This window comes from Oryx dammah, unplaced genomic scaffold, assembly GCF_014754425.2.
Source record: "Oryx dammah isolate SB20612 unplaced genomic scaffold, SCBI_Odam_1.1 HiC_scaffold_8, whole genome shotgun sequence".
NCBI lineage: Eukaryota > Metazoa > Chordata > Mammalia > Artiodactyla > Bovidae > Oryx > Oryx dammah.
Window position 1 is genome coordinate 34,417,201 of NW_024070192.1, and position 11,396 is coordinate 34,428,596.

The 11,396-nt window shown below is 52.4% G+C and overlaps 1 protein-coding gene across 2 annotated transcripts; it reads left to right on the plus strand.

Annotated features, from left to right (window-relative positions):
* The first annotated feature begins 6,918 nt into the window (after positions 1–6,918).
* VAMP2 (vesicle associated membrane protein 2) lies at positions 6,919–10,752 on the plus strand. Of its 2 annotated transcripts, XM_040243429.1 has the most exons (5): positions 6,919–7,056; positions 7,561–7,681; positions 8,148–8,306; positions 8,400–8,451; positions 9,059–10,752. In XM_040243429.1, coding segments are annotated over exons 1-5 (351 nt in total). In that variant the 5' UTR covers positions 6,919–7,054; the 3' UTR covers positions 9,076–10,752. The 2 variants fall into 2 exon arrangements, with proteins under 2 accessions (XP_040099363.1, XP_040099362.1); XM_040243428.1 differs by having other exon boundaries at positions 6,956–7,056; positions 8,148–8,451.
* Positions 10,753–11,396: the final 644 nt, after the last annotated feature.

The window sequence follows — 11,396 nt, forward strand, 5'->3', positions numbered from 1 at the left end:
AGAAGAGAGGACCATTCCTCCTGAATTAGAGACTGAATACCCACTAGTTTGGGCTGAGGAGAAACCCCCCCCCAGGCCTAGCAAGCATCACACCCCCATTCTGATTGATCTCAAACTGGGAGCTTAGCCTGGAAAACTGCGACAGTACTTGACTCCCTGAGAGGCCCAACTGGGAACCCAGGCTCATTTAGATAGACTACTCCAACACAGACTCCTGATAAAATGCCAGCCACTCTGGAACACCCCATCGCTGCCTGTAAGAAAGCCAGGGACACACGACTACCATCTGGTTAAGGACCTAAGGTCTGTAAAAGAGTCAACAATTACTCTGCACCTGCCAGTGCCTAATCCGTACATCCTACTAGGACTGATTCCCTCCACAGCTGAATGGTTTACCTGCTTGGACTTAAAAGATGCCTTCTTCCACTTCTGGGTCGCACCTGTCAGCCAACCACTATTTGCCTTTGAATGGGAAAACCCATATACAGGAAACAAGGAACAGCTCACTTGGATAAGGCTTCCTCAGGGCTTCAAGAACTCCCCTACTCTCTTCAGCGGAGACTTGGCTGCTGACTTGGCTAAATTTCCTGGACAAGAGTTAAACTGTGCCCTGCTGCAATATGTCAATGACCTTCTGCTGGCCAGCACAACACAGGCTCAATGCCTAGAAGGAACAAAGGCCCTCCTCTCCCTGTTAATGGAAGCTGGGTACTGGGTATCAAAGAAAAAGGCATAAATCTGTAAAAGACAAGTCAAATATCTAGGTTTCAGCATCATGCAGAGCCAGCAGATGCTGAGAACTGAAAGGAAGCAAGCAGTTTGCCCCATCCCTACCCCTACCACTTGTCAGAAGGTCCGTGAGTTCCTGGGAGCGGCAAGGTTCTGAAGCATATGGATCCCCGGATTTTTCAGACTTGGCCAGACCCCTGTATGAGGCTCTAAAAGGAGAAGAAAAGGTCCCCCTTGAGTGGGACCAAGCCAGGAGGCAGCGTTTCAAACAGTTAAGGCCAAACTTTCTGAGGCCCCAGCCCTAGGACTTGCTGATACAACCAGAGAGTTCAACATCTTTGCTCATGAAAAGAGCAGAATGGCCTTGGGAGTCCTAACCTAAGAATGTGGACCTTGGTAAAGGCCAGTGGCCTACCTGTCTAAACAAACTGATTCATTCACGGCCGGATGGCCACCCTGCCTCTGAGCACTACCGGCCAATACCTTACTGGAGAGGGAAGCTGACAAGTTAACACTGGGGCAACACCTCAATGTTAAGGTCCCACACTCAGATGCAACCCTGTCAGATTACAGAGGCCATCATTGGCTCACACGTGCACAGATGACTCAGTATGAAAGATAACTATGTGAAAGTTCGCCAGTAAAACTGGAAGTTGTACAAATTCTAAACCCAGCTACCTTCCTACCAGACAAAGCAGGGCCCTTGGACCACAGCTACTTAGAAATACTAGATGAAGTATTTTCTAGCAGACCAGACGTGACTGATAAACCACTCCAAAACCCAGACCTGTTCCTATATACTGATGGTAGCAGCTTCATGGAGACTGGGAAAAGGCTAGCCAGGTATGCATGGTGTGTGACTCTGAAGTGGTAGAGGTAGAGGTATTTCCTCAAGGATGGTCAGAGCAGACAGTGGACTTGTGGGCATTAATCAGGGCGCTGAAACTCAGCCAAGACTGGCGAGTCAACATCTATACAGACTCACGGTATGCTTTCGCTACTCTACATTTTCACGGAGCCTTATAGCAGGAAAGAGGACTCCTTACTGCAGAAGGAAAAGGGATCAAGAACCAAGCTGAAATCTTGAAGCTCCTGGAGGTAATATGGGGACTGAAGGAAGAAGCAGTTGTCCACTGCAAAGGTCACCAGAAGAGGGGGGACCCAGCGGCTAAAGGGAATGCCACGCCAAGGCAGTCGCCAAGCAGGCTGCCTGAGGGCAGCCGCCAGACAAACCAAAAGTCCTGTTAGCCCTGGAAATATCAGTTGCCCCCAGGTACTCTCCCAAAGAGGAGAAATGGATAAAAACGGAAGAGGGAACCAAGGCCAAGACGGGATGGTGGATCACACAAGACCACCAAGTCTATATTCCAGGGCAGCTACCCTACAAGCTGGTCCACCGGCAACATGAACTGACCCATATGGGCAAGACTGCCTTCAGTTCAGTTCAGTTCAGTCACTCAGTCGTGTCCGACTCTTTGCGACCCCATGAATCGCAGCACGCCAGGCCTCCCTGTTCATCACCAACTCCCGGAGTTCACTCAGACTCACGTCCATCGAGTCCGTGATGCCATCCAGCCATCTCATCCTCGGTCGTCCCCTTCTCCTCCTGCCCCCAATCCCTCCCAGCATCAGGGTCTTTTCCAATGAGTCAACTCTTCGCATGAGGCGGCCAAAGTACTGGAGTTTCAGCTTCAGCATCATTCCTTCCAAAGAAATCCCAGGGTTGATCTCCTTCAGAATGGACTGGTTGGATCTCCTTGCAGTCCAAGGGATTCTCAAGAGTCTTCTCCAACACCACAGTTCAAAAGCAGCAATTCTTCGGCGCTCAGCCTTCTTCACAGTCCAACTCTCACATCCATACATGACCACAGGAAAAACCATAGCCTTGACTAGACGGACCTTTGTTGGCAAAGTAATGTCTCTGCTTTTGAATATGCTATCTAGATTGGTCATAACTTTTCTTCCAAGGAGTAAGCGTCTTTTAACTTCATGGCTGCAGTCACCATCTGCAGTGATTTTGGAGCCCCAAAAAATAAAGTCTAACATTGTTTCTACTATTTCCCCATCTATTTCCCATGAAGTGATGGGACCAGATGCCATGATCTTCGTTTTCTGAATGTTGAGCTTTAAGCCAACTTTTTCGCTCTCCTCTTTCACTTTCATCAAGAGGCTTTTTAGTTCCTCTTCACTTTCTGCCATAAGGGTGGTGTCATCTGCATATCTGAGGTTATTGATATTTCTCCTGGCAATCTTGATTCCAGCTTGTGTTTCTTCCAGTCCAGCGTTTCTCATGATGTACTCTGCATATAAGTTAAATAAGCAGGGTGACAATATACAGACTTGACACACTCCTTTTCCTATTTGGAACCAGTCTGTTGTTTCATGTCCAGTTCTAACTGTTGCTTCCTGACCTGCGTACAGATTTCTCAAGAGGAAGGTTAGGTGGTCTGGTATTCCCATCTCTTTCAGAATTTTCCACAGTTTATTGTGATCCATACAGTCAAAAGCTTTGGCATAGTCAATGAAGCAGAAATAGATGTTTTTCTGGAACTCTCTAAGACTGCCTTAGAGACCTTGCTACTGCTGCTGCTGCTAAGTCGGTTCAGTTGTGTCCGACTCTGTGCGACCCCATAGACGGCAGCCCACCAGGCTCCCCCGTCCCTGGGATTCTCCAGGCAAGAACACTGGAGAGGATTGCCATTTCCTTCTCCAATGAATGAAAGTGAAAAGTGAAAGTGAAGTCCTTCAGTCATGTCCGACTCTTAGCAAGACCTTACTAGGCGGGTACTATCTCATCGCTCGCCTCCCCACACTCTGCTCTTCTGTCTCCCAGCGATGTGCAACCTTTTTACAATACAAAGCTCACCAGGGGCCTAGTAGGCCGGCAGGGACCTAACATTGTGGACTATCCCCATTTGAGGATTTGGAAGTGGACTTCACTGAAATCACTCTGAGTCAAGGATTCAGATACCTTTTAGTTTTTATCTGCACCTTTTCGGGGTGAGTGAAGGCCTTTCCTAACTGAGCTGAAAAAAGAAGAGAAGTAACCAAGGCACTCCTGAGAGACACTGTCCCCAGATATGGAATGCCTCTGACCATAGGGTTGGACAATGAACTGACATTTGTAGCCAAGACAGTACAACAGGTGGCAAGGGCTTTGAAGACCCAGTGGAAACTGCAGACTGTTTACCATTCCTAGAGTTCAGGGAAAGTAGAGCGCATGAACTGAACCCTCAAACAAGCCCTAGCTAAACTATGTCAGGTGAGCTTACCTTGGGTAGACATGTCAGCCGTGGCCCTCTTGAGGGCGAGATGCTCAGCCTAAGCAGGGCTAGGACTCTCACCACTTGAAACTCTGTATGGACTATGGTCCCTGCTAGTTAGCTTAAGGGGGGATGCCAGAGAACTGAGGGGCTACATAAGCAGCTGCCAGGGTTAGGACACACCATCTCTCAAATATGCAAGTGGGTAATACAGAATTTTACCCATATCCTTAGGCATAACAGTACATCTCCACCAACCAGGGGACCAAGTATGGGTAAAGGACTGGAGAAAAGAGCCTTTAAAACCTATGCGGGGAGGGCCCTATTCTGTAATCTTAAGCACCCCTACTGCTCTCAAGGTGGCAGGAATAGATGTTTGGATCCATCACTCCAGAATCAAACCTGCAGGCCCAACCGATAGCTGCGGGAAGTTAGCAGCCCTCAATCCGGAGGAACCCTTGCACCTGACCTTGAGAAGAAGGAAACAATGACCCCAAAGCCCTGCTCTGGCCACACTGGAAACTGGTCAGTCAAAGATATGCCTGAAGCTTGAGGAACTGGCAGGACTGGCGAACAACAGATGTACTAGTTGTTAATTGGACTGGGATTCTTCCTACTTATTTGAAATAGGACTCTACTCTGTGTCTCCCCTTGAGTGGACTATCATTCAGAAACTTTCCTTCTGCTTTGCCTACCTCTTCATAGCTCTTATTTTTTGGAGTCTCCTACTGTGATCAGCTTAAATACGAAAACAGCGTATTTTTGCCTTACAGTTCTGTTAATTTGTAAAATCCCCTCCTCATCTGAGCGTCAGGATGACTGTTGTGAATGTATGGAATCTTTCTACCATGAGAAACGGGTCCAATGATTCACTTACTACACATACCAACCGGCCACATGATAGTTCAGCTTCTCCATGCACTAGGGAAGGGAAACATTACTGGAAGGGAATAATTAAAGCCTGCAGTGTGAAAGGCCTAACGTGCTATGGCATCCCAAGACAGATGGCCTGCTGGACTCAACAGACTCATTCTGGGATATCAGATGGGGGCAGGAAACAGGACCAGGCTAGGAAGGAAGGAGTTAAAGAGATGGTTAAATGGAAAGGCCTTAACAGACATAGCTAAAAATATCAGAAAGACTGCCCATGTCCCGGTTCAGAACTGGAAGGGATGGGACATAAACGGCCTCTTCGGAGGATGGTTCTCTTGGCTAGAAGAAATTAAGACAATTATCCAGGTAGTCATGGTCATGCTCGCTGGATGCGTGCTTATTCCTTGTCTCATGCCCCTCCTAGTCAGCACTGTAAAAAGTTTCACAGAGACAGGTGTTGAAAGAAAGATGACCACTCAATTACTACATATAAGAGGATACCAGCAGTGAGCAGATGATGATATTCTCTGAGGCTGCAGATGCACCCTGAGTATCAAGAGGGAGGAATGAAGAGGAGAAAAAAAATAAACTAAAATAGTTGCTTAAATTTACTGCTATGCTCACTGCTCACCGCTTCTGCTTTGGTAAACTGGACTGCTTATTGCTGCTCACCACCTCTGCTTCTGTGAACCGGCTTGCTTATTGTGTCCCCCAAACTGCTTAGGCAGGAAAGTCACCAGGACCCATAAGCCGGTGCCATGTAAAAGATACCCGGAACAAAGCCCAGGAGCTCAGCCTCTGGAGGCAACTCTGCTGTGCCTGCACCAGTGCGGAATAAACCCTGCTGTTGCACATCTCCGAGTTTTGCTTGTCTCTTTCCTTCGCCACGGTTTCTATAACAGGGCCACTGGGCCTCATTCTTCACTCTTGAGGCTTGTCTTGTCACAACCCACCTGACAGGCAGCTCATTTACACCCATCGTCTCCTTCCTGAGGGGCCACTCCTGCCGGAAAGAGCACGGTGGGTGGGTGGGAGATGCTGGGCAGAGACCAGGTGTGGAAAGGGCTGTGGATAATTCCCTACCATGTCTTACATCTAGACATTTAACAAATATAGGTATAGACTTGACACACCTAATACATTTTGGGTCTAGAGGTAGGACAGGAGCTGTTATATCACACGCATGAGGCTAATCCTTAGGTAAAGTAGTACCAAGTCCCTGGGTACCGCAGGTGCCGCCCTTGCCCACTTACTCTCCTTCCCGCTAAAGAAAAGCTGAAAAAAACAAAATAAAATGCGTAAGCCTTGTCCTTTAGCCCTGTGCCTGGGATCAGAGGTTGAGCCCTCTTCCGGCTGCCAGGGTAGCTACTCAACTCTGGGTCAGAGCTAGGTTTCAGCCAGTCTGCAGCCACCACATGAAGCGGCTCCACAGGGCAGCCTAGTGCCCTCCTCCCGGGTTCCCAAGCTTGCCCCACCTGTCAGGCCTCGCCTGCCAAGGAACCCTGGTCTGAACCTCAGTTGCGAGGAGGGGGTTGCTATCACGGTTCCCAGACCTCCTTTTGGATATCCACACGCAAGGCAGAGGGTTGAGGATCAATTTCCACCACTCCCAGGATCCCAGCTATTCACACTGCCTCCGACCTGCACTTGCTCCTTCTGATTTCCAACCCCCCTGCTCCTTCCAAATGCTCAAGGCTGCTCAACCCGCACTGGGACGGGGGAGCAGGCTGGGACCTGGGGCTGCGTGGGGTGCGGACAGGTTGAGGCTTTCACCGAGGAGGAGGATGTGTTTGGGGCTGAAGGGCGCCTTAAGGGCCAGGCGGTGGGGGCAGGGGGACGGCGAGGACCTCGGGGAGGGCTGGGGTCAGACCCCGTGGGCTTGTGGTGGGTGTAGGGAGGCCGGCCACCAGGCTCAGGGTTCTCAGGCAGCGAGGGAGAGGCTGGGGCCCTGCGGCGCCGGACCCGCCACCTGGCAGGCCGCGATCCCCGCCCTCGACGCCCCGCCCCCGCGGCCCGAAGGCCGACTAGCGGCCCGCCGCGCCCCGCCCCCGCCCGCAGTGCCCGGATGTAGGTGACGTGCGGCCGCCATCTTCCCGTCCCGGGCAGCCAGCGCCAGTCGGAGCTAGCTCGAGCCGCCGCTGCTGCCGCCATCACTGCCGCTGCCAAGTCCTCCGCCCGCTGCCCCCGCCATGTGAGTCGGCGCCCGCACCTGCACCGGCTGGCCGGCACTGGCCGCCGCCCTAAGGCCCGGGCCTGGGGAGGGCCCGGGGTTCGACTCGCGTCCCCCACGCGCCTCGCGTCCCGAGAGCAGGCCGGCGCCTGTGACTGCGCGCGGGCATTAGGAGAGCCCGGCGTCCCGGGCTGGCCGCGCGGAGGCTGACCGCGGGAGGGAGCGGACTCCCCATCTGGCCGCTCCGCCTCTATCATCGCTGCCGGGTCCACCCCAGACCGTGTCTGTGAGGTCCCCCTCATTTGACAGGCGGGGAAACTGAGGCCCGAGGGGGAGGGGGCCTCCCTCAAGGTCACGCAGCAGCTCGCCCGCGGGGCCGGACGGAGGCCAGGGCTCGCATCGAGTGGCTTTCTACCCGGCAAGAAGGAAGGGAGGGACGGATGGAGGGACAGGCGGATGGGCGGAGCCCTGGCTGCGGGGCCAAGGGCTGCAGGCCTTGGTTCTTAATCCGTCCCTGCCCCTCAGGTCGGCTACCGCTGCCACCGCCCCCCCTGCCGCCCCGGCTGGGGAGGGAGGCCCTCCTGCGCCCCCTCCAAACCTCACTAGTAACAGGAGACTGCAGCAGACCCAGGCCCAGGTGGATGAGGTGAGTGGAGGTGGTGGTGTCAGAAACAGTGGGAAGGACCCTGAGGGTTGACAAACCGGTACGGGGGTCCATCTTGGGTTGGGGGCTGATGGCAGTTCATGTTTGGGTACGAAAATATATCATGGCCCGTCCTTGTCAGCATGCAAGTACGGGAGGGCCCGTAGGGATGTTGGCGTGGCTAACCTGAGGTGTTTCACCCTGGTTGGATGCTCTGGTGAACGGAAGGCTGCTTGAGGCTCGGTAAATAGAGGGTGGTGCTGTGACATCTGAGCGGTGTGGATACCACATGCCCCTGCTGTGTGCTGCTTGCATTTCTCTGGTGTACTAGGCATGTTCTGTATATGTCCTTGGCATGTTAGCCAGGCCACATGATGCCTGTTCCCTGTGTGAGCTCATGGTGGGTGGAGGAGTGCCCTTTGAGATGGGCCTTGGCACACACACCCGTGCCTTGTGGGCCTTCCCTCAGGTGGTGGACATCATGAGGGTGAACGTAGACAAGGTTTTGGAGCGGGACCAGAAGCTGTCGGAGCTGGACGACCGTGCTGACGCCCTCCAGGCGGGGGCCTCCCAGTTTGAAACTAGTGCAGCCAAGCTCAAGCGCAAATACTGGTGGAAAAACCTCAAGGTAAGGGTGGAGGCAGTCGGGAGGACAGGGAGGAGGTGGGGGGTGAATGGGAGTATCCTGGTCTGTCTCACTGAGCCTCCCTCTCACCCCCAGATGATGATCATCCTGGGAGTGATTTGCGCCATCATCCTCATTATCATCATCGGTGAGTAGGGTGGGAGTGGCTAGGGCCCTTTAATGGAGAGGGTTCCCCTGCGGTTTCTGGGTTTTGAAGGTCATTAACCTAGATTTTAGTATTTAGGAAAAAGTATATATGGTTGCCAGTGGCAGTTCTGATTCATCTAGAGCCCCAAACCTTGAAGTTGTTTAGCTTGCACTTTGCCTGATTCTGGGCCATTTCTGTTAAGATTTTCAGAAACAGGAAAGCTGGTGGATCCCCAGGGCTCCCTTGAGGCCCTGTTAGGCCTAAGAGCATAATAGACTGGGAACCTGGAATTGGGGAGTGGGAGAGCAGCAGAGACTGAGGGGCTTGAGAAACAGCTGGGAAGCAAACCACCCCATTGTTTGAGAGCTGTGGTCTCAGAGGATTAGGGATCTGTGGCCCCAAGGCCATACCATGGAGTTGAGGAGACCTTGGAACCAATCTTTGTAGCCTCCTTGCTTTACAGATGAAGAACCTGAGGCCAAGAGGGGAAGGGGTGTCACCTAGCTGGGAGGTGGGGAAGGTGGGAGCAGGGCTGGGCTGACATACTGCTTTCTCTCTTTCTCTTCTTCCCTTCTCCGTCTTCTTCCTTCTCTTTCCCTCTCCACAGTTTACTTCAGCTCTTAAACCCCTGAGGAGCCTGCCCTGCCCAGAGAAGGGCCTCTCCCCCCAACCCCCAGCTGCTCCTCCACCTCTCAGCCATATCTTCCAGTCCCACCTCCCCCGGATCCGTGTGTGTGTGTGTGTCGTGTGTGTGCCCCCTTGTAAATAGCCAGCTGTTATTTATACATATATAATATTATATATATTTGGTCTGTTTGTAGTTTTATTACTAGAAGATTTTTTCCAGTTGTCCTTAACACCCCTTCCTGAGGTTCTCATCACTTCCTTTTCCCTTTTCCCCCTCTTCTTGACCAACCCCAAGTCTCCTTCATTTGCATCTGCTATGCAATAGTCCCTCTTCCTCTCCTTCCCTGGATTTAGCTGATCCATCCTCCCACCCCGGCCTTCCCGATACCTCTACCCCCACGCCCCACCCCCGCCCCCCATACAAAAAAGACAAAAAGCAACTGTCCAGGCTTCCCTAGGTGCATTTTCTTTGCATCATTGGGAGGCTCTGAGACTGGTCCTTCTTGGTCCTAAGAATCCCATGGTCTTCTGGGAGCTTCCAGCATGTTAATTAGCATCCATTTGCCTACTGACATTCCTTTTGGTTTCCTTTCCCTCCCATCACTTTTCTGTTCAGTCTTTCAACCTGTGTTTCTTTTTTACTGAGGATTTAGTCCCTGTTGGTCCTTGTATCACACTTTCATTTGCATGACATTACTTGCAGGTGGTGGGGAGCCTGGGCTTTGGGGGAGCCAGGCTATTCTGGCCCCCAGAATCGCCCCCTCCAGCCCCTCTAGTCCAGTTTGCCTCCCCATCCCAGTTTTCCAAACCTCTTGTCCCTCCTTTCCCTCCCCCCAGCTGGTGTGTAAGTGTATTGGAGTTCAGTGTGTTATGATGGACCAATAATTCTGCCACTTGGAGTCTCTCCCCACATTCCTGCTCCGCAGTTTTCATGTGGGGCGCTTGGCTGACATTCCCATGGGGTCTCCCTCCCTCCTGTCTGCCTGATCTGCCTCCTCCTCCTCCCACCAGGAGAGTTGGGGGTTGGCCATAATCCGATCTGTTTTGGGAGAGGTGGCTACAGTGTGTGTGGGGGTCATCACTGCCGTGGGGAGGATGGGGCAGGGCATCATCCCCCCCAAATCCTGCCTGAAATCTCTGGCTCCACCCCTGCTGGGGGGGGTGGATTGAAAACCCTCCCTCATATGGGGGGGTGTTAACCCCATCACTGCCCAGCTCCTCTGACTGCCCCCCCTGAATTTAGGGCGGGGGTACTAGTCACTGCCAATATGCGTATGGGACTTGCTGGAAGATGGGGATTCTTGCCCCTCTCCAGGGCGGTTAAGCCCAGAGAGAGCTGTCTCCCCCTTAGGTGAAGTGATAAAGGAACGGTCTAATGTCTTTTTAAATGGCACAATTTTAGGGGTCTGAGGGTGAATTCCCTTAACCTGCCACTGGAGGGGACCCCCAAACTCTTTCTTCTCCCCACACTTGAGGTTTTTGTGTGGAGGGGGAGCAGGGAGATCTAAGCTGTGGTGTGAAAGGGTAGGGAGAGATGCTGGGGGTGGGGGTGCTGTGTTCTAGACCCCCCATATTATCCCAGTATCCCCTGCCCCCCTTCCCTCACCCCATGCCCCCAATTCTGTGGCGCATCCAGATTGTGAAAATGTACAATAAATGTGTAATGAGTAACCAGGTGGTGTTCTAAGATCTTTTCTTAACCAGTGAGAAGCATATTGGATCTGCAGGTATAACCGGAACGTTGAAAGGATACATCTAGAAGAGACAGCTTTGCCAAGGGGCCTGACCTTGGGCAGGGCAGGGCAAAGGCATAGTATGATTCTCAAAGTGGCCACGAGGGGGCACAAGGAGTTGGTAATGGAAAATGTTCATGATCCCAGTGTCAGCATGGTGAACCCTGACACTGGAAACCTGGAAGCATGACTTCCCAGCTTTCCCTGCTCTCCCTTCCCTGAGGGCATACTCCACTGTTTACTGGATCCCTTTCTAATCCTTGATGAACTCTCGGATGCTTTCAGTCTTTCCCGTGGTCATTTATTCCTAGGCCTGAAGTAGATGGGCAACCGTGAAATTTCTCTCCCTCATTCTGATTAGCACAGTGCCAGCATTCAGGAGGAGTTCATAAATCCTTACTGAAACAAAACCTCTCAGGGAGACCCAGCCAAGTGTGGTGTGGAGCTGACTAGATGGCCTGCCACCCCTGCACTCTTGTGGCTAGATGGCCTGCTACTCCTGTGCTCTGTGGTGGGACTGCTGACCCTAGACACTATACTGAACTCTCTTAACTTCCACCTCTGTAACACTCATGATGTGGCACC